Source organism: Camellia sinensis, chromosome 14 (genome assembly GCF_055761805.1).
Source record: "Camellia sinensis isolate YWXY chromosome 14, ASM5576180v1, whole genome shotgun sequence".
Taxonomy (NCBI): Eukaryota; Viridiplantae; Streptophyta; class Magnoliopsida; order Ericales; family Theaceae; genus Camellia; species Camellia sinensis.
Genome location: NC_138974.1, coordinates 6,116,608 through 6,138,142, shown reverse-complemented (window position 1 = coordinate 6,138,142; position 21,535 = coordinate 6,116,608). Strand labels below are relative to the sequence as shown.

The 21,535-nt window shown below is 36.8% G+C and overlaps 1 protein-coding gene across 3 annotated transcripts in view; it reads left to right on the top strand.

Moving 5' to 3' along the window:
* Positions 1–21,535, top strand: part of LOC145807613 (serine/threonine-protein phosphatase PP2A catalytic subunit) — a 49,704-nt gene that overhangs the window by 7,811 nt on the left and 20,358 nt on the right. For 2 of the 3 annotated variants that reach the window (XM_082906122.1, XM_082906123.1), the window contains exons 4-6: positions 8,018–8,089; positions 9,092–9,163; positions 9,448–9,488. In XM_082906122.1, coding sequence (XP_082762248.1) covers positions 8,018–8,089; positions 9,092–9,163; positions 9,448–9,488 — 185 coding nt within the window. The remainder of the gene's footprint in view (positions 1–8,017; positions 8,090–9,091; positions 9,164–9,447; positions 9,489–21,535) is intronic. The other variant, XM_082906124.1, reaches the window with a different exon arrangement.

The window sequence follows — 21,535 nt, the reverse complement described above, 5'->3', positions numbered from 1 at the left end:
AATATGCAAAAATGTTGTAAGCAAGTTTACTTGCTTGTGTAACCGTTGAAATCTGATTTTAGTATATCATCATATTGTAAGAAGCATGAACACTTCTAAGAAGGTGACGTGTCCGTGTCTTCCGTGTCGGACACTGAGACTTGTTGGGCACTTCTCGACATGTGTCTGACACTCGTCAAAACGTGTCTTAATTTTAATTTTTTTTTAACACCTAAACACTCTTCGGACACTTAGAGGACACTTATCTATCGCTTAAACACAATTGTCTATCAATTAGACATGTGTAAACTAATTATAAGTTTGAATAAAACAATTTAAAATACAATAATAAAAGAAAAATGATATAAATTTATAGAAATTAGTGTCATATTATCTTTGAATGATATATTCATATAGATATGACATTTAAATATATAAAATTATATATTTCATGCATGTCCCCTATGTGTCGTGTTCTGTATTTTTTTTGAAAATTGGCATGCGGGTGTGCCCGTGTTGTATTCGTGTCGTGTGTCCGTGCCCATGTTTCTTAGATCATATATATATGTTATTTATCCTTTCTAGAAAGTGCGGATAAGGATATGTCAATTGGATATCATATTCACACTTTTTAGAAAGTGCACACAACTTTCTAAAGTGTTGATATGGATATTAATCATATGTCAATTCGATAAATTTTGAGAATGTAGGGTACTACTTTATCTCACTATTTTCTTCTCTAAGAAATAAGCAAGTATTGAGAAGTTATTCTTGTTTTTATTCTAACAATTATACTCTAATGATATCCAAGAATTATTATAACTTTAATTTCATAATGGTTTGGATATGTGACCTAGAGTATTCAATATTTTTCAAAATTAAGGAAAATTAATATCAAATGTCAAATATGTTTAGGAAGTACCGGATACATATCTGCAAGTATCGGTATTCAATACGGATAGGACCCCCGTCTAGAATTATTTGTGTTTCATAGATCATGTACGGCGAAAATCTATAGATGAACCGGTAAGGAAGAGCATTACCATAAATAGAAATGTTAGGGGGAGTAGAAAACCTAAACTGACGTGGAATGCGTTAGTAAAAACGATATCAATTTATTTAATTAAAAAAAAAACACGCGATTCATATACTCAGCTCTACCTGATTGGGAGACAAAGCTTAGTTTAATTTAGATAATTTTTCAATGATGATGAAATGGAAAATAAACTACAAACTGCTATGCATAAATTTATATGTTCTTGTGTGTGTAATATTTTATAGGGTCTATTTTAGTGTTGTCAGAATTGTATGATACATGATATGTATTGTATGATTTGCATCGTATTGTATGAAAAATGAAATGTACACGTACTCGTATCGTTGGTAACTTGATTGTGATCTACATCTTCTTGTTTGTACAATTTTGTATTGTATTGTGATTTATGATTTAACGTGTATTGCATAATAAATTAATTTTTACTATCTCCTTCACCGTTGGTCCCATCCCATCAACAACTTTTTTCATTGTCAATCACCATGACCGACACTCACTGAACAATCATGATCTATTTATCAAAACCCTCCATACAAAAGAGACACAAATCTAGATGAACTTGTAATAAAAAAATATTCCCATAATCTACAAGAAAGTGAACCACTACTGAATTTACGCAATTAATTTGTTGAATTTGAGCTTAGACTAGATATTTGAGTCTAAATATTTTTTTGAATCATAATAATAAACTATATAACAAGTATGTTTGGGACTACACATATCCAAATAAGTACTAAGGATATCTTGCAAATCATGAACCAAATGGACCCAATATCAAAGTAGTCGTATCCGATTGAGAAACACGTAAAATTGTGTTATTATTATTAAATTTTTTTATATTAATATTTGCCATTGAAATGTTATTTTTGGGTAATGGAATTAGAGGTGGTCGGTTGTGGACTTTTCGGGAATCACGGTAGGCACTAACATGGCCAAGGATTGCTGGATACGGTGGGTAATGGTATTAGAGGTGGTTGGTTGTGGATCTTTTGGAATCATGGTAGGCACTAATATGGCCAAGGATTACCAGATGCGGCGGAGGAGAAGACTAAGGTAGCCTTAGAGATAGAGAGGGTGGTAGTGAAAGACCTTGAACATTTAGCCATGGGATTGCTGTGTGTTTAGCTGTACTCATTTTGTGTTGTTTGGCTGCATGCATGAAGCCCTTTTATAGCTATTACAACCCAAGCCACCTATGAGCAAGTGTTGAGCCTAAGCCACGTTTGGTCAACAAGGCTGCATCGTACGAGCTACGGAGGTAGGTATGACATATTGGGAAGTTTATCATAGCATGCAATAGACTTGAGTGTAAGGTCAACGTCCCCTCTCTCTAAGATTGGTCAAGGAGGAGTTGCCTTCCATGGAGAGACAGGCAGGCAACCTTGACGAACTTGTGATCCTAGCCTCCAATTCACAATCATTTGACGATCTTGAGCAGTGTATGCTTAGGTCCTGCTCCTAGCTTAGGTTGCCAAGTGATGGCTATGATAGTAGTACCTATGAGCAGAGTGATCCCAACTTAGGGAGTGGGTAGATAAGGGAGACATAGGAGAACCGGTCAAACTATGTTGCGGCTCAGCGGGAGTGATTGAGCGAAGGTGGTCACTCTTGAGTGTTCCCTATGAGAATGAGGTATGAAGGACTATGGTGAGTAGGGCCGCTCATGGAGCCAAGATGTGCTGGCAAAGCGGTGTACCTACTTGCGGAGCAAGGGTGTACTAATGGAGTGGAGTAACTATTCATGGAGTGGGTCTGTGCTTATGGAACGCAGTAGCTACTTGGGGAGCGGGGATTTGGGAAGGCCCACGAGCCAGTGAATGCCTTGAGGTGTGGGGTCTACTCCTTAGTGGTATCAGTCAAAGGTATTTAAACACCTACATTATTTATCGTTGTTTTACTAAAATTTCTAATGAGTTAGATACTTAGGTTTTTAATTGATGTATATTTACATTTTGAAAAATGCCACATGTAATCTCATTTCTTACCCGATTTTCTCACTTTTAGACACAAGTGAGTGTGACCTTCGTGCATTTCTGTTACTTTGTGTTTAGGAGTGAGAAAATGTGGTAAGAAACTGGAATGTATATAGCATTACTCTTACATTTTTGGCTAATAATCTGTAAATTTTTTAGAGAGAGTTTCTTGTAATTGGTTATATGATTTAATGCTTCATTCTTGCATTATATTTGCATATTATATGAAAGTACTTATTTATTTTATCTATGTTCTTATATGTTAATGTATCTGATATGATACAAAAAGATTTAAATGTACAATAATACATGATATAGAAAACGGATACAATGATACATGATAGTTATCACAATTCAACAACACTGGTCCATTTGTAGCTGACTTTTCCTGTCTTGATTTAAGGTTACCATGTTGGATGCTTTGCATGTGTCTTGACAGTCAACCACCATATGTAGTCAAAGATTTTTCTTTATTTTTTAATTATGCTTTATTATTGCATAATCAACTATTTCATATTATGAAGGTGCTAATATCAATATAATTCTTTTTAATAATCGTTCATGCATTTTTTATTTATTTATTTTGGGAGCAAATTACAAAAAAAACACAGGGTTCGACCCTTCTAACATATTAAACCTTGAGATTTTAATTTCTTCCATTTAAGCCCTAATATTTTCACATGGTATTAATCCCATCCACTTGTCCATCTCTGTTAAGTACAACTAACAGAAAATGGGCATTTATTCATTACACCCCCTCACCCCTCTTGCCACTCACTGCCAACATTGCCACCGCCTACCAACAGTCTTGCCCCGCTACACCGTTCCTTCAGCTCCACCATCTCCACCCTACTCTACCTCCCAGCAGCCCTCTCTGCCTCCCCCACTTGTCACCCCTTCCTCCAGCTCCACCATCTCTACCCTACACCACCTCCCAGCAGCCTTCCCCTGCTGCCCCATCCACCATCTTTGGCTTACTCTGTTTCTGAACAACCCATCCCACCACCCACAACCCTTTCCTTACCCACCATCTTGCCACTGCAGCCCCTTTCCCCCATTGACGTACCACTGCAGCGCAAATCTAGATTAGGTGATGAATCAAATAATCTCGATCTCTGTGAATTTCTTTTACGTGTGACAGATCTCAAACAGGCGGTGAATCTCAATCTTGTCGAATTCGACGATGGATGGGAATAGTGAATCTCCCATCACCATCTCGAATCTCTTTGATCTTCCCAACCACCCAGATCGTGTTGGACGTTGGCAAATCTGACAGCAAGTTGGTTGATCTCGAATGGGGCTCTATTGAATATGGAAAAATCTGTAACGCCCTCAAAAAAAGAAACCCATCATAACATACATTCAAGATAAAGAGAAGATATTTCATATTGCAATCATCAGAGTATTCTTACAAAAAGTATTATATGTTGACAACAAAAGTAAATGTCCTATAGGCTTACAACTTTCCAAGTCTAACATTTGGTTACAAAAAGGAGAGTACTAACTCTACACAAAATAAGCCCTTGGCTTGATATACATGTAATACAACAAAAAGAACAAAAAAGAGTCTAACAGCCTCAAGCCTCCCAAGTTACGTCATTAGAGGTGGCATAACACCTGTACCTGAAAATGATGTCCCATTTAGGGTGAGCCAACGCTCAGTAGAGATATGGTAAACATAATGTGCGATAACTAAAACATTAGCATTTGATAAATGTTTAACTCACACAAATCAATTCATAATTCGTTTCAATTACATGACAAATATGTCCATGTTTCATTTCTCTTTCCTTTACTTAATTGATTCTCAATTCATAACCGTGGTTCAGAACCTGGCCAAACTATTTAAGTGAGATTACATCTCATATCAACAATACTTCCATACATCACAATAGATACACATATTCGCTGTATCAATATTACACAAAAACTTTCATACTTCACAATAGATACACATATTCGCTGTATCAATACTTCAATAGATACAGATATTTGCTGTATCAATGGAGTACATCCCCTATCTCCTCCCAAACAATATCCGGTTTAAGAGTCCATCCCTTATCTTCCCCTAAACCGTGGAGTGCATCTCCTATCTCCTCCCACACAACACAATGTATATAAGCATTTATCATATACATGTTCAATCAATACACAAATTTGATGTATTATTCCATTCATCATAATCAATGACATACAACCGATTAGTTTTAATTCGCCTAATCATCATGCAATGTCTACAACAATCAAGACTATCCTCCACCGATAGCCCAAAGCAATTATTTCTAAACAGACAATAATTATATAAACAAATAATTTATCAACAATTTCAAAGGCGAGTGATTAATGAATCCAACACCACCATTCTATCTCATAATGAGCCAATTTCATTATTTCTATTCAATTTCATATTTCCATAATAAATGTCATTAATTACACTAATGACCCAAATATACCCAAATATGGCATTTTCTCCCTTTCCTCAACATTGACCCAAAGGTCTAAATATTATCAACAACATCAATAACCTCCTTCTTAGGCCCAAAACACATATGTTTGAATCAAAGAACAAAACCCCTCTTTCTAATATAACACATCTCAAACTCTAACTTCTCAAATCAAACCATTTATACAAAAAGCTCAACATTTAGGTTAAAGCTCATAAAAATGAGTAGTTATCTCTACCTCAAAGTCGGAGCTCAAAGGAAGAAGGTGAAGAAATTCGAAATGCTCCAAATCCCAATGTTTTCGGATCAAAATGTAGCCCTTAACAAGCTCCACACTTTTTACAAAGGCCCAAGGGTAGAAGATCACTCCTACTAGATCAAACCCTAGAGAGAAGTTGGAGTTTTAGAGTGAGGTGCTCTCCAATGGAGGTTTTGAAAAGTAAGAGAGAGAAAGAAAGTGTGAAAAGTGATTTAAAATCATCCAGCTGCCATCTGATATACGACTAGTCCGCTCGAGCGGAGAATAGGACGCTCGAGCGTCAAGTACAAAAACTGGACCTGCTCGAGATCAAGAATACCCGCTTGAGCGTTAAGACACAACTGCAAAACACACCCGCTCGAGCGTAGATTACTCTCTCCCAGTATTTTTACAGACATTGAACACCCGCCTGAGCGCAAAAGGTCCGCTCGAGCGCGACCTGCTCGAGCGTAAGGAAATCCGCTCGAGCGTGAAAAACACATCTGCAGTACTTTTGCAGACGGACAAACTACTGAAGGTGTGCAAACTCCGCTCGAGCGCGAAGGGATCCGCTCCAGCGGACCACCAAAAATCTGGGCAACAAGGAATGGGACTAAAGCTCAACCAACCTGTTCGAAACACGCCCAAGACATTTCTAAACTCCAATCGAAAGCATTAGAGGATGGAAATGAAATATAGACAACCACAACTATCAACGGAGCCGAGTCCGGAATACAGTAAATAAGGAAGGGAAAACCGGGATGGCTATAAAATCTGTGGGGCGTGTGAACCAATGTAGTCAACCTCGTGGTATTATTGATGATGAATGGTTCTGATTGGGTAAATAGTTGATAAATGGTGATTGTGATTTGATGTGATCACTTTTAAAGTTAGCATTACCATTAAATTTAGAAAACAAATAATAAAGTGACGTGTGCTGCAAAACAATTTTCTGTTAGTTGTACTTAACAAAGATGGGCAGGTAGTTGACATTGAGACCAAGTCACAAGATCGGGGTTTAAATTGAATAAATTAAAATCTCAGGGTTTGATATGTTACAAGCGTCAAACCTTGTGTTTGTGGTTTATTTATTTATTTTTTTAAATCATGCTTTTTTATTATTATTTGTTTATAAGATAGTTATAATTTAAATTTACAATCTTGTTTTTGGAAATTATATACTTGTTAATCACCTAGTGTTATGAGTGCAAATGAGGTTTCTTGAGTTTGAGCAGCAAGCAAAGGCAGCCACAGGAGAGTATTAGGAAGAGTTAAGAACTTGTCATTCCCATTCTAAATCTTTGTAGGGAAGAGTTGAGTGCTTATCATTGACATCCTAAATCTTAGTAGGTAAGATTTGAGAGCTTGTGATTCCCATCCTAACTCTTTATTCTTGAATGCAACATATTCAAGACGGGAAAATGAAAATTAAAGAAAGGGAAAAGTCTATGAGAAAGTTATAACTGGTGAAACAAAATTATTAATCACATAAACAATCGATCAAGCTGCTTTGTGCACCGTCATTTTTTATATGCTAATATATATATGCATCAAATTGTTTATGTCAGTGTTATTAAAGGCATAGGCGCACTAAAGCGCCAAGGTTTCCTAGGGCCTAGGTGCAAGGCGAGGTGCAACCTTCATCAAAACATGGCTCATGTTGATGATAAAAAATAGATAATTTAATACATTAAAAAATTGAGGGTTCAACATAAGTAAAATGATTCATCCAAAAAAAAAAAGTACATTGAAAAATTAAATATTTTAAAGTAATAAATACCAACAAACACCACTATTTTGTCATAGACAAGGTACACATAAACATGAACATCTAATTTAGAAATCATAAATATTTGAAAACAACAACGAAGTGGAAGTGTTGAACAAGAGAAGCACATAGAAGGAGAAGGAGGAGATGAAGAAGAAGAATGACAGCTTTCAGTTTGGTGAAAGAGAAAGCTTTATCGAGTTTTTGTGTAATTGGGGTTTAAAAAGTGTTGGGTTGCACTGTATGTTTCGGGGTTTTATCCCCTTTAGCCGCATGTAAACAAAAATACAATGAGATTAAGTGAAATAAAGGGTTGTAATTGTAATAAAAAAACATTTTAAAAGATGCGCACAAGTTTAAGCCTAAAGCGCACACTTTCATGTGCTTTTATGGGGCCTGTTTGACATTGCTTGGTTTGAGATATTCCAAAATGCACTGACCATGCCTTAGGCCTAGGCAGGCCTTTTAATAAAACTGGTTTATATTACTAAATTTATGTCCTTTTATCATTTTTGGAATCTCAATTAAATTAATTTTTGGTTACCTTCTTTTGATTGGTAGTGTCCAGATACAAATTATTTGTTTATGGGAGATTATGTTGATCGTGGCTATTATTCAGTTGAAACTGTAACGGTAAGTAAATATTTTTTCTTTTATTACTATCGTAAAACAATTGGCTACCCGACTATACATAATAACACAACGATGCCTCTGTTTCTCAGCTTGAGTCATAGTTATCAAATTGAGAATCATATCGTGAATTGAAATCTTAATCTTGTGAATCGTAAATCAAATCGAGAATCGGTTAGTTTTAGTATAAATTATACAAAATAACGTTAAAAAACCATATGCATGAAAATGAATGAAATAAATTAATTTTGAAATATTTATAAAGTAGTTTTTATATATTGATATGATTACACCGTCTAATTGGGAAAGTATTGCCTTCATAGTAAGAGAGGTGGTTCCTAAGTACATTTAAATGTACTTCGGAACCCTATATAAAGTAAAATAAAAAAGAGTTAAGTGGAATATTTTATTTAAAACCTAGAACACTTAAAAATCATATATAATATCTCTTGACATTTAAAAATGTACTTAGGAATCCTATATAAAGTATAATAAGGAAGAAATTAAGTGGAATATTTTATTTGAAACCTAGAACATTTTAAAAGGTGTGTATGTTTATTGTTCAAAAAAAAGTTAAAAAAGAAAAAGAAAAAGAAAAAAACAGTTGTGGAACCATTTTGTCTGATTGACCTAATCCCTGTAATAGTCAACCATATTTATTTTACTAAAATAGCAATAGATAATTCATGGGTGCAAAGTTACTTTAACCTTAAACATTCTTACAAGATATATACATTTTTTTAATTAAAAAAAAAGAGGAAAAACAAAAGTAAAGAACATGTGAATCAATTGTGAATTGTGTGATTTGCTATTAATTTATCTAAAAATACATTTGCCTATAGATTCGTATCAATCTATGCATGAATCGATAATTGAATTGCGAATCATAAGATTTTGATAACAAAAATGTGAGTTACCAAGTGAAACAGGTCTTACCTTGAATTTAGTTTATGTTGTCGAGGTGTTGCAACTGTTGTTCTGATACTGATAAATTCATGTGTTTAGCTTCTGGTGGCCCTGAAAGTGCGCTATCCCCAGCGAATTACTATTTTAAGAGGAAATCATGAGAGCCGGCAGGTATACTCTGGTTCTGTTTGTTGATTGTTACGGTTCTCTTTCTTGTGTCACCTTGATGACACTTGAGTAGAATTACAACCAGTAGAAGGACCTGCATGAAAGCTTCAGTTAATTGTACCCTTAGACAGTGTAATTTGATTTAATAATCGTTTTGTCTTCTTTCATATTGGTCTAACCTTTTTGCATTTGCATTTAAAATTTCTTTTGCCCATTATTTCATGATTTATGAATTGTTTGCTACGCACTGGATGATTGTGCTGAGTAGTTTTTATTTTGGATTGCAGATCACTCAGGTTTATGGGTTTTACGACGAATGCCTACGAAAGTGAGTTCCTCACACCCTTTCTAGTAGGAGGCTATGTTTTCAATGGAGTGATGATTTCATGTAGATGTACTTGGCAGCTTAAACTTTTAAGATGCAACCTTGAATCTCACGGCATAATCTTAGCTTGGTATTCCATAGTATCTAATTTTTATTCAGTCTTTATTTCTCCTTACTTAAAAGGTTTCTTGTGAATAGTCAGACTTTGATTCGGACACCCCGGTGCCGATCCAAAAAAAAAAAAAAGAGATTTCTTTTGAAGTTTGGCAGTGGTAAAATCGAAAATCTTATTTAAGTCCCTATTATTAATGGAAAATTGCCTATGTTATTTTTACACAAAAAAAGGGTAATAGTTATGGAGGAAGAGATCTGTATAACTACGCATGGTGTGGAGCCGTAGAGGAACTCCAGTTGTGTTTCTTCTGAGTCCATTCTTTTCTTTCCCTTTATTTTGTAAATGATCAACCCTAGTCAATTTTCTGTACTCCCTCTAGTTATTGTTCTCTGTAGATGCAAGAAAAAATAGAAACAAGAGGTCTAAAAGAAATCCATATGAGAAGCAGATACTTATCTAAAAGAAATGCTATCCAGTGAATTTTTTTTTTGGTTATTCAGAGCATAGTATTGCACTTGAATGTATCGAATTTAAGGAATGTGGTTTGATGCCCAGAATGACTCAGTCCCCTCTCTATGAATAGTTTAGAGTTGTAATTGGGTCAACAAGGAATTGAATTATGCAATTAACAAAGACTTCCTTTGTTTTTTGTTTTTTATTTTTATTTTTTTATAAATCCTTTGAAGGAAGCCCTGCCCTCAGAAATACTTTCAAGTTTCTAAAAGCTGCACCAATTAGTAGTCATATCTGCACACACTATTATGATTACAGAAAATGCCTGCATGGTTTCACCGTCTAGGTGGTTTCTTTGAAAGCCTCAATTCTAGATTATTGGAATTTATTTCATTGTTTAAACTAGTACAGATCGTGATATTTAAAACTTGTTTGAAGTATTTGTTCCAATCTGATGTACTTGTTAGTAGATTTTGTTTTTGCTAGATTGGAAGTGGACGATGAGTTATGGGAGTTATTAAATTCCTAATTAATGTTTGAATTATGTGTTGTTGCAGACTAGTGATAATTTTGTTCGGGTTGCGGTCAATTGCTACTTTTTCTGAAGTGATTAGTTAATGAGGCTCATATTTTTCAGTAGGTACTAGGTTATGATCTGTGTTGTGTGTGACTCTGCTCTCTTTACTTGGCTGTAGGGCTGCAACTTAGCAGGTTTGGTCAGGCTAGAAGTGTGAGTAGGCCTAGCCTAAGTTGCGCCAGGACTCACCTTAGACTGAACACAGTCCAAACTTGATGATCTGAAGTTCGAGATACTCCAAACCAAGCCTAGTTTGAGCACTCGCCTTAGCCTGACCATAGTCCAAACTTGATTTCAAGCTCGAGATACTCCAACCCAAGCCTAGCTTGAGCTCAGCTTAATGAGCTTGAGTTAGGCTTCTGGTTTTACCTGAATTCGGACTAGTTTTACATTTCCATAATTTCAACGGACATTCAAGCTTCAAAAAAGGAAAAAAAGAAAAGATCAACGATGTCATTGGTAGATCAGCTACAACATGAAAATTCTTGATCTCTTAATGTGATCACAAATTTTGGACTGTATATACGTAAATATGCATACATACATACATACATACATACATATATATATATATATATATATATATATGAGCACTTATGTAATATGTATGTGTACCCAATGCAAAATCCTGAGCCAAGAAATTTTGATGGGTATGCCTGCCATGTTGGTGGGCCAAGTCCTAACAGTGTGTAGTTCTGTATTGCTACAGGAGGCAACACTTGCCCTTTCCGTGGTTGTTGATAGCTAGAGGAGGTGTTAAGAACTAGTTAAGGTTCCCAACTTCCCATGTTTGTAAGCTGTTGTGATTCAATTTGAGCCTATGTGGGTTGTTAAGATATAGACACTTTCCTCCGTAAAATGGTTGATATTAAATAAAAAAAGAATGTAGTTTTATAGGATATAAAAAAACACATTGTAAATTTACACCCATCACATGGTTGTTAGAATCTTACGATTCACAATTTGATTCAGTACGATTCAATACAAGTTTCAACCAAAATGATTCGATTCGTGCTATTTAATTTTAAAATTGAGTGAATTGTACGATTCAATTGTGATTCAATATGATTCACTACAATTCATTATGATTGAGTTCTCTTTGTATTATTTATGAAACGTCATTTTTGTAAAACAAAAAAAGAGTTCAATTAATTCTATTGATATGCATGATTTTATATGTAAATACATATATTTAATTTAGTTATATTGAATAGTTTTTTTTATTTTGTTTTAAAGAGTGTATTTCTATATGTATATACCTATATAAAATTATTTATTATGTTAAATAAATTGGATCTTACAATTCATGATCCACTATTTTAGCAAAATGATTCATAATTCGACAACGATGCACCTATATATAATTACATGTTAAATACTGAGTATGCATACATCTTATATTTTTTAGGCTTTGGTTGGGTTGGGTTGGCTTGGTTTGGTGTCATGGGCCAACTCTTTCGAGTACGCAGCAGAATGAATTTTTACTCGTGTGGTGCTCAAACTCCACTTAGTTCAAGCCTGCCAATCTATTTTGACAATCAAGTGTTAAATATTCACCTATCTTGACATATGTAGGCCCACTGCTTTGTTGAGCAAGAACTACTCGATGAAAGAAGTCCCACATTTTAAATGCCGCCCTGTTGGCATGCTTGTCTCAGGCTGCGTATCCATATGGCCAACCAGTTGCTTCATTGCACTGAGCTTGCCGAGCAAGGTGCTTGCTCCACCAATGGGTCCAAAGTCATCAAGGCGTCCTTTGCCAAACGACTGCAAACAACAAAAAGTGTTGCCACAATTAAGCCACCATGAGGTTGACCACCTATATGCTAGCTTAGGCCCCCAACCTAGCTAACAAGCTTCCACGCATGTATTGGGTCTCTTGTTGCACGCATCTCGAATATCCACGTGGTTCTCCTTTGCCCCCACACATGATTGAGGGTCATTTGTGTGCCCATAACTTTCTCCTCGTGCCCGCTTTAACATTCTAAACCGTCCACCAAGGGCCATTGTGTGCCCAAGGCGTTGCACTTGCGTGTTACACGAGTAAGGCAACATTGGTTCGTGGCCCACTTATAGCATTACCCTTCCCCACAAGCTTTGCACAAGGTGGCTCGCATGATGGTTGAACTTCATGCATTGCAAATGTTCACACGATTAGCGGCGTTGCCACCGAACTGCATACTTTAGGCCATGAGACCCTGTGTGCATGAGAGAAGCCAAATGCATGTCCTTGAGTAGGCACACGAGGCTTTGGTGGCACCTTGATAGCCCATTCGGTCTAGGATGACACTGTATGAGATAGGATGCGTTGCGTAGTGAGTGCATGTCCCAAACCTCAGGGCTAGGACATACCTGCAGTGTTGACACTCATGCCTCTCGTGACACCGTTAGGTGCCGAAGGTCCGCCCCTAGGTTATCCTAGGGTTACTCATTTGAAGTCCACTCTTGGATGGGGAGACAGGCTGACACACACCATACCCCCTTATAATATCATTCTTAGCCTTTTGTTGACTGATAGGAAGGAACATCAACTATGTTTTAGGAGTCGTAATGAAGTTTTATTAATTACACAAATCATGAAAAATTCCAATCTTCAATTATGGAAAACTACTTAACTCCATGAGTTCCCAGTAAAAATTTCATGTCAAAACCCTATTGTTTGACCCTCATATCCTTGTGCGAAAAGCTTAGTCAGGATTCCACATTGGGCTTCCTTACATGCACTGCGTGCAGTCTTGGGTGTGTGTGTGCGCACAACACTGGGCATGCTATTTGACATGCACGTGTTGGACTACTTGGGGCCGTCCTCCAGGCCACGTTGGGGTGTCAACCCATTGACTTGGGATCTTGATGTTGCACGCATAGGCACTCCCAAATGCCTTTACAGAGCACTCCAAAGGCCTTTACAGAGCACTCTAAAGGCTTCCACACCTACAAAATGTCACGGAGTTGGACTTGAAAGGTCAAGTTGTGACACTTGGCCACTGCCTTTAGTTAGGCCTGGCTGAAAATAAGAATCGGGCTTTTTTGTTTTTAGCCCAAACCCAGCTGAAGTTTTGAAGGAGCCTATCCAAGCCTGAGAAAAAGATAGGTTACTTCGGTTCAACTTGGCCAATGGATCGGGTTTTTTCACGTTTTGTGCGTGATTTCTTAATTTAAAACACGACTAGTTTAGTGATACAACTTCATACTTTACCCTAACCTTTATAGTTTTGACCTACCTATGTGTATACTCTCCCAAACATTTTTCTCTTAGAATTGCGCTGGGTCAAATGCAATTGGGTCGGGGAATTTTGCCATACCTACAGCCAACTTGCAACCCTACTTGGCTGTGCCTGTTTATATGCTTCTCTATATAGGTGCTGAATTTGTCTAATCCCCCAAATTTGGTCCAGTGCATGGCTGAAACTAAATTGTCTAGTTTTTTCTCTTATCCGCTAGGCTTTGATGGAGTTTTGTTGTGATGCAAGATGTTCGACACGGTGTTTGCACAAAAAATACAAAAATATACTTTTGGCTAAAACACAGACGGATTTAGGTGCGGGCGTGCCAAGGCTAAGTATTGCCTATGTGAATGAAAATGTTTTGGAAAAATCTGACTTCTAAAATAGGAGATTGTGTGAGGTCCAAGCGGATAAACACCTCTTGGTTCTTGTTTTGCTTCGATGAAGAGGACTTAAAATCTACTAAGAGTTTGAAAAATTAGGAAGAAGGATGGGCAGAAGGAAATGAACACAAAAACACTAACTTTTATAGATTCAAATGGATGGAACATACAAAAGTATAAGAAAAAGTTTGAAAAACATAAAATTGAGTTACAAATGGAATGCAAACACAACTTAAGCTTCAAAACAATGCCACAGATGGCCAAAAAACACTAACTTAACACTGATGTCAAAAACTAGGGCTAAATTATGGCGAAGATTGCTTTCAAGAGCTAATCTAAGCTAAACTAGGGCTAAAAAGCACTGGTGCTTTGTAATATGTTGAGTTGATTGATTGATTGAGTGGGGTTTGTTCCATCTTCAAATGAGCTATTTATAGAGGCTAAGAAGTCCTGAAAATCACGCCGTGCCTCCTGGAAATCAGTAACTTCCTCTTGCATGATCTCCACTTTAGATAGTTGGATGCTAGAGTGCCTCTTGTTATGCCATGTGTCCCACCAGCTTCCTTCTTCTCAGCAAACTGTTGGATTGTTCCCCAAGGATAGGGGCTGTTATAACCTCCTTTCAATCTCAGCCGTTGGGTGGTGGGTAGGGCTTTTGGATGAGTGACAAGTGTCCAACCTTAGTCAAAGTTGTGCCTTTATTGTAGGAGCCGTTGAGCACATTTGAATTTTAGCTGTTGGATTTAATATGTAGTGGCTGCTTCCTCCTTTGGATTAATGCCATGTGGCCACTACCTGAAATAATTAACTCAAGAAAAAAAAAAAAATATATATATATATATATATAATTAATATATATACATTGATGCCCCATGTGATGGTGTCCCTGCTATCTAGGGATTTGATCAAATCAAATCAAATCAAATCATCCCCATGATTGCAACCATATTCTCCAAATTTGTCTTGATTTTGACTTTGCTGAAGTCACCAACTTTGTGTGACCCATCTGCCACATGGTTGTTGTGAAATATAGTAACTATATATTCCGTCTATCATACATACCATATTATATTCATTACCATATTTAGGATTTTCATATTTAGGTTTCTCTCCTCCTATATAAAGGAGTCTTGTATACATTGTTACATAATTATTCAGCATGATATTGAATATACACATAATATAATGCTCTCTCTCTCTCTCTCTCTCTCTCTTTTTGATATCGTAACATGGTATCAGACCTATAAGATTTAGGCCTGTATTTCTTTCTCACCGGCCGGCAATCTTGCCTGCGTTGCCCACTGGAGTTTTTTACACATACTTTCACTCTGCTGCATCTTCCAACTCTGACGACTTCTCCAGACCATCTCTTTCTCGACACTATTGCCCAGTGACCTTGTCCGACCCTCTGCATCTATGTTGAGGAGCACTCACGCTCCAACCATGTCCATCGACTTCTCTCTCTCTCTCACCTCCACCACCGACCAGCGCATCGTAGCCAGCCTCGTCTTTGCCTCCACGACTCTGAGCCAGTAGCACCATTGCTCTTTTTTCTTTTGCTTCTGCGCTAACGGTCCATCACTTTTCGTCTCGCCAGCTAGATCTGCCGTTCTTCACCATTGCCCACAAACCCATTGGCTTCCACCATCACTGACATCTCTTGGACAACCTTAGCTTGAAGCACCGTTGAGCACGTGCTTTAGCTCCGGTCATCATTAAGGCTTCCTTCCAACCTTTGCCGCCTTCTTGCCGGCTTCTTCTCTGCCGATGCTTACTCGGCCACTCTGGCCATCACGCCGGCGATTCTGGTTCTTCTCCGCCGTCTCCCTTGTCGGCCCTCTTCGCTCCATCGTCGGCTTCACTTCTCTTCTTTGCCTGAACCGCAGCACCGTTGCTCTTTTCATCACCACGATGCCTACTGAAACTCCATTCTCTCCTCTTTGAAATCTAATTCCTTTTATTATTATTATTATTATGAACAAAATTAGAAACCATGAACAAAACCATGTGGTCTTTGACCCACTTTATGACAATTTGCATCTATGCTGCCAGCAACACCTATCATCCACATATATATATATATATAATATTTTTAATCCAACTTTTGACCCATCATTTCCTTTTTTTTTCCACCATCCACATCACCTTTCTTATCTTACTTTTCCATTCTGACATCCAACCAAACATTACTTTTATTTTATTTTATTTTATTTTTTGTCTTGTATAACCTGGGCTTGTTCCCACTCCAAAAAAAAAAAAATTTTATTTTTATAACTTAATCACCTTATCCCACCATTTTCTTTTTTGACATATTGTCCACCCACTTTTGTCCCACCATATTTATATCGTACCTTATTTTCAAACCTAATTCTCTCTGTGTTGAGCCATTTTGCTCCACTCTGTGTTGAGCCATTCCGCTCCACTTTCAATCTCCCTGTTTCAACCTCAAATGGGTTTCAATTTTTAAACCTATTTGAGTTTGAGAGGTGTATTATACCTATATCATGGTAAACATGGTTATATACCATGCAAACCACCTGATCCGCCCCCTCTGGCGCACAACCCAAGTCGCCCCCTGGACGCACGATCTAAGTTGCCCCTTCTAGTACATAACCCAAGTCGCCTCTTTGGTGCACCATCCAAGCCGCCCCTTGGCGCACCATCCAAGCTGCCCACCTCCCAAGTCGCGCCTTGGCGCACTTTCTCATAAGTCGCCCTTGGCGCACAACTTCATCTGTTGCCATCACCGTTCAGCACCACGTCATCAGTTACGTGTGTTCAACGTTTGTTGGTTCAACATCCAGTTTTCCTACAACGGTCCGGCATGACTCCTTAAATTGTCCCGACATTGATTTTAGTCAGTTCTTACAATGGTCTGACACGACCATAAACTTTATTTCGGCATTAGCTCCAGCCTCTGATCTATTTCAAGCGCCCTTACGCTCCCGTTCGGACTTTGCAATCTATTTGTCTTTTATTTTATTTTTTTAGTTTTATTTCATGTTTTAGTTTCTCTTTTGCAAACTCAAGTTGATATCGCTACTTGAGTTTGAGGAGGGGTGTTAAATATAGTAACTATATATTCCGTCTATCATACATACCATATTATATTCAGTACCATATTTAAGATTACCATACTTAGTTTCTCTCCTCCTATATAAATGAGTCTTGTATACATTGTTACATAATTATTCAACATAATATTGAATATACACATAATATAATATTCTCTCTCTCTCTCTCTCTTAGATATTCTAACAGTTGCTTCCCATTGGTGGGTCATTTTTGGTACAAATACATGGGTACACCGCTCTCTGCAATGGATAAACTTAATGAGAAAGTATTAATTTAAAAAATAAAATAAAATGCAATTTTTTGAATGACAAAATAAATGCAAAATGCTTCATACGAATGAAGTATTTGAGACTTAGAAGTGACATGAACTAATTGACTGCATTCAATGGAAATCTGAAAAAGAAATCCTTTGATTTGGTGCAAGAGTGAATTTTTTTTAGTTGTAGGAATGCATTCCCTTATTTTAAAATCAGGTTTGAGGAGAAATATTGTTGGTATTGTTTTGTATGCTTAATGTGTTGTTGTGACTTTGCCCAAAAAAAGTCTTGTTGGGACTTGTGACCAGCTAACTTCTGTCGTAGTATTTATTAGTGTTTTTTAAGGCGAAAGGCGAACCGAGGCGACAAGGTCTCCTAACGCTTAAGCGCGAGGCGAGGCGAGGGCTTCATCGAATCGAGGCGACCAGAAATGATATTTTTTGAAAATAAATGGTATAGACAAAAATATAAATATTTTCAAGAACCATCATGCAGTTATCATTCCAAATACTAAATATCCATAAACAAAAGAACATATCCAACAAAGACAAATACAATCCACCAATCCAAAAGTTCTAAAAATCATCTTCAACATCAAGCAAATGAACTTCTTCTTCATTATCATTGGCTTCAGCATATCCCTCTGCATCTTCTTCCTCTCCCCCATTTGAAATTGACTCTTCCTCATCAATAAGTTGCAATCTAGGTCTAGCTGCTGATTTTGAAGTTGAACAACCCCTTTCTATTGCCCTTGTTGATCTAGTTCTTTGACTACTTTCCTCAACTCCAGCAGCTCTAGCAACATCATCCTATGTCAAAGTATCATCCTCAAAGACAAGTTCCTCCTCCATCCTCCCAACCAACCACTCGTTATTTTCATCAATATCCGTCAAAGCAATGGGATCAATAGTGTCACGGGAATTGTATCGATGTCTCAATGCTCTATTATGCTTAACAAACACCAAATCATTCAGACTTTTTGAGCTAACCTATTTCTCTTTTTGGTCTGAATCTGCAAAAATTCAAACCAAATAAAAATATTCAAATTTTTATCTAGGTATTAATAAATTTATAGGTATTCATATTCACTATAGTTAAAAATAGGTACTGACATGTTCAAACACACTCCAATTCCGCTCACATCCAGATGAGCTACAAGTTAGACTAAGAATTTTGATGGCGAATATTTGCAAATTTGGCGTTTCAGAACCATATGCACTCCACCAATCAGCTGTTGATTATAACTAATTAATTAGAAAGAATATTTAAAATATAAAAAACTAACTAAAATTACTTAAGTATAAAATATAGATCACCTGGTGCCCGTGTAGTTCTTTGTCTAGTGGCCAAAGCCATCTCAAAGAGACCATCGGCTTTCTTATAGGTAGTCAACTCTGCGCAAACTTTATCTTGTGTCTCATTGCTTGGGACCAACCTTTGTATGCATTTATACAGGCCTGACATGACTTCCTTATCTTTCTCAATATTCGGATTTGCGTAAAAATACTCTGGGTTTAAATAATACCCAGCTGCATGCAAAGGCCTATGCAATTGAACATTTCATCTATTGTCAATTATTTCAAAAAACTCCTCGTACTTATCTTCATTTCCATTAAATGATTTTGCAATGGCTTCTTTAGCCCTATCCATTGCCTCATAAATATATCCCATGGGAGGCTTTCTCTCACCGTCAACCAATCGCAGTACACGAACAAGAGGACTTGATATTTTGAGAGCATAAAGAACAATGTTTCAAAAAGTAAGGCATTAATATGACTTGTGCTGTCTTTTTACCTTGTGGTTCCTTCACCCATTTGCTTGTGGTCCATTCCTCTGAAGTGAACATCTTCTTCAAGTTGGTTTGTTGTTGATGAATCCTTGATAAAGTTAGAAAAGCAGTTGCAAATTGAGTTTTTGCTGGCTTGATCAAATCCTTGCACTGGGTAAATTGCCTCATCATATTCAACAAACCAGAGCGGTTCACAATATAACCATGCACCGCAATTGCCTTTTCAAATGTCTTGTTGAAGTTGGGAATTTTGAAAATGTCCTCCAACATCAAGTCCAAGCAATGAGCTGCACATGGTGTCCAATACAAATGTGGCCGCTTTGCCTCCAAAAACTTCCCTATTACAAGTTTTTTTTTTTTAAAAAAGAATAATATGAGAATTGCATATTCATATTGTAAGTAAGTACTAAGTAAATGTATACTACTAAGTTACTAACCGGCCAATACATTTGCTGAGGCACTATCTGTAACAACTTGAACCACGTTGGCTTCACCAATATGTTCCACAAAGTTGTCAAGCAATTCAAACATCTTATTTGCATCCTTGGATAAGCTAGAAGCATCAACGGATTCAATAAACATTGATCCTCTTGGGCAATTAACCAAAAAATTAATTAATGCCCTATTTCTTTTGTCCTTCCACCCATCGGCCATTAAAGAGCATCCATATGTTATCCAATCTTTTTTATGATCCTCCATGGTCTTATTAGTGTGGTCTACCTCTTTCTGCAATTAAGGAACCCGCACCTCATGGTAGCTTGGTGGTTTCATGCCAGGACCATATTGCCCAAAAGCTTCAACCATTGGCCCAAAACTATTGTAGTTCACGACATTGAAAGGTATACCTGTATCATACATCCACCTCGAAAACCAAACAAGAGCCCGATCTCTCAACACCACCTTGCTAGGATCATTATCATCAATTTTTGTTTGCTTTCCCTTGGCTTTACGATTTTGCACCGCAACTTCCGGATCAGGGGTGACGTACACATCCATGGGTCCCTTTTGCTTTGGTTGTTTGGAACCAACAGATTTGGAGGAGTTACTTCCTTGTTCTCGACGGGTAGAACCTTGAGTAGAAACAGGCCTTTTACCATGTTGATTTATCTCAAGAATTTCATCATCATCATCGTTATCATTATCCATCTCAGCAAAATCAGGAACCATCCTCAATTGCACCTTTGATTGACTTTTTTGAGACATATAGTCTTTAATCTCATCTTTGACATGAGATGGATATTTTTTACAAACAACAACATTTTTATAACCACCAGCAAGATGTTGCTTGACTCGGTAAACACCGCCATTCATTTCTTTGTCGCAAAAGTTACAAATGAACTTTGAAAGGTTTTGGAGATTTACCATCCGTGCATATTGCCATGCCGGATCTTTTTTACTTTCACTTGAGTTCGACATTAATTTTATCCAACAAGCAATTCAATGTTTCAGCATAAAGAAATTAAAGAACATATTTTAACAACATTAAAGAACATAAAGAAATTAAAATAGTTGAAATTAATTGAATTAATTGAATTAAAATAATTAATTGAATAATTAGGAAATTAATTGAATTAAAATAAACAAATTAATTGAATTAAAATAATTAATTGAATAACCAGGAAATTAAAATAACTAGGAAATTAATTGAATTAATTGAAATTTTAACACAGAAAAAAAATAATTGAATTAATAGAAAAAAATTAATTTAAAAAAAATTGAATTAATTGTAAAAATTAATTTTTGCGAATTAAAAATTAATTTTAAAAAATAATTGAATTAATTTTAAAAAATAATTGAATTAATTTTAACACAGGGTTCGATAGTGAACCCAGGTGAAGTCGAAGGGAAGAAGAAAAAAATGAACAAAGGAAGAACAGGGGGAAGAAAGGGGGGGTCTGACAGTGAACCCAGGTGAAGTCGAAGGGAAGAAGAAGAAGAAGGAAGAAGAAGGAACTCGCCTGTAACGGCGTCCGAAGAAGGAAGAAGAAGACCCAGGAGGTGAAGTCGACTTGGGTATGCCTTTCAATGTCAACCCAGGAGGTGAACTCACCTGTAACGACTTTGATCTAGGGTTTGGACTTCTTATTTAGTAGAAAGCAACTATAAAACTAATCAACTTTGTCGATGAAGGGCCCAGATGATTCGAACGAAGTCGATGAAGGGCCCAGATGATTCAA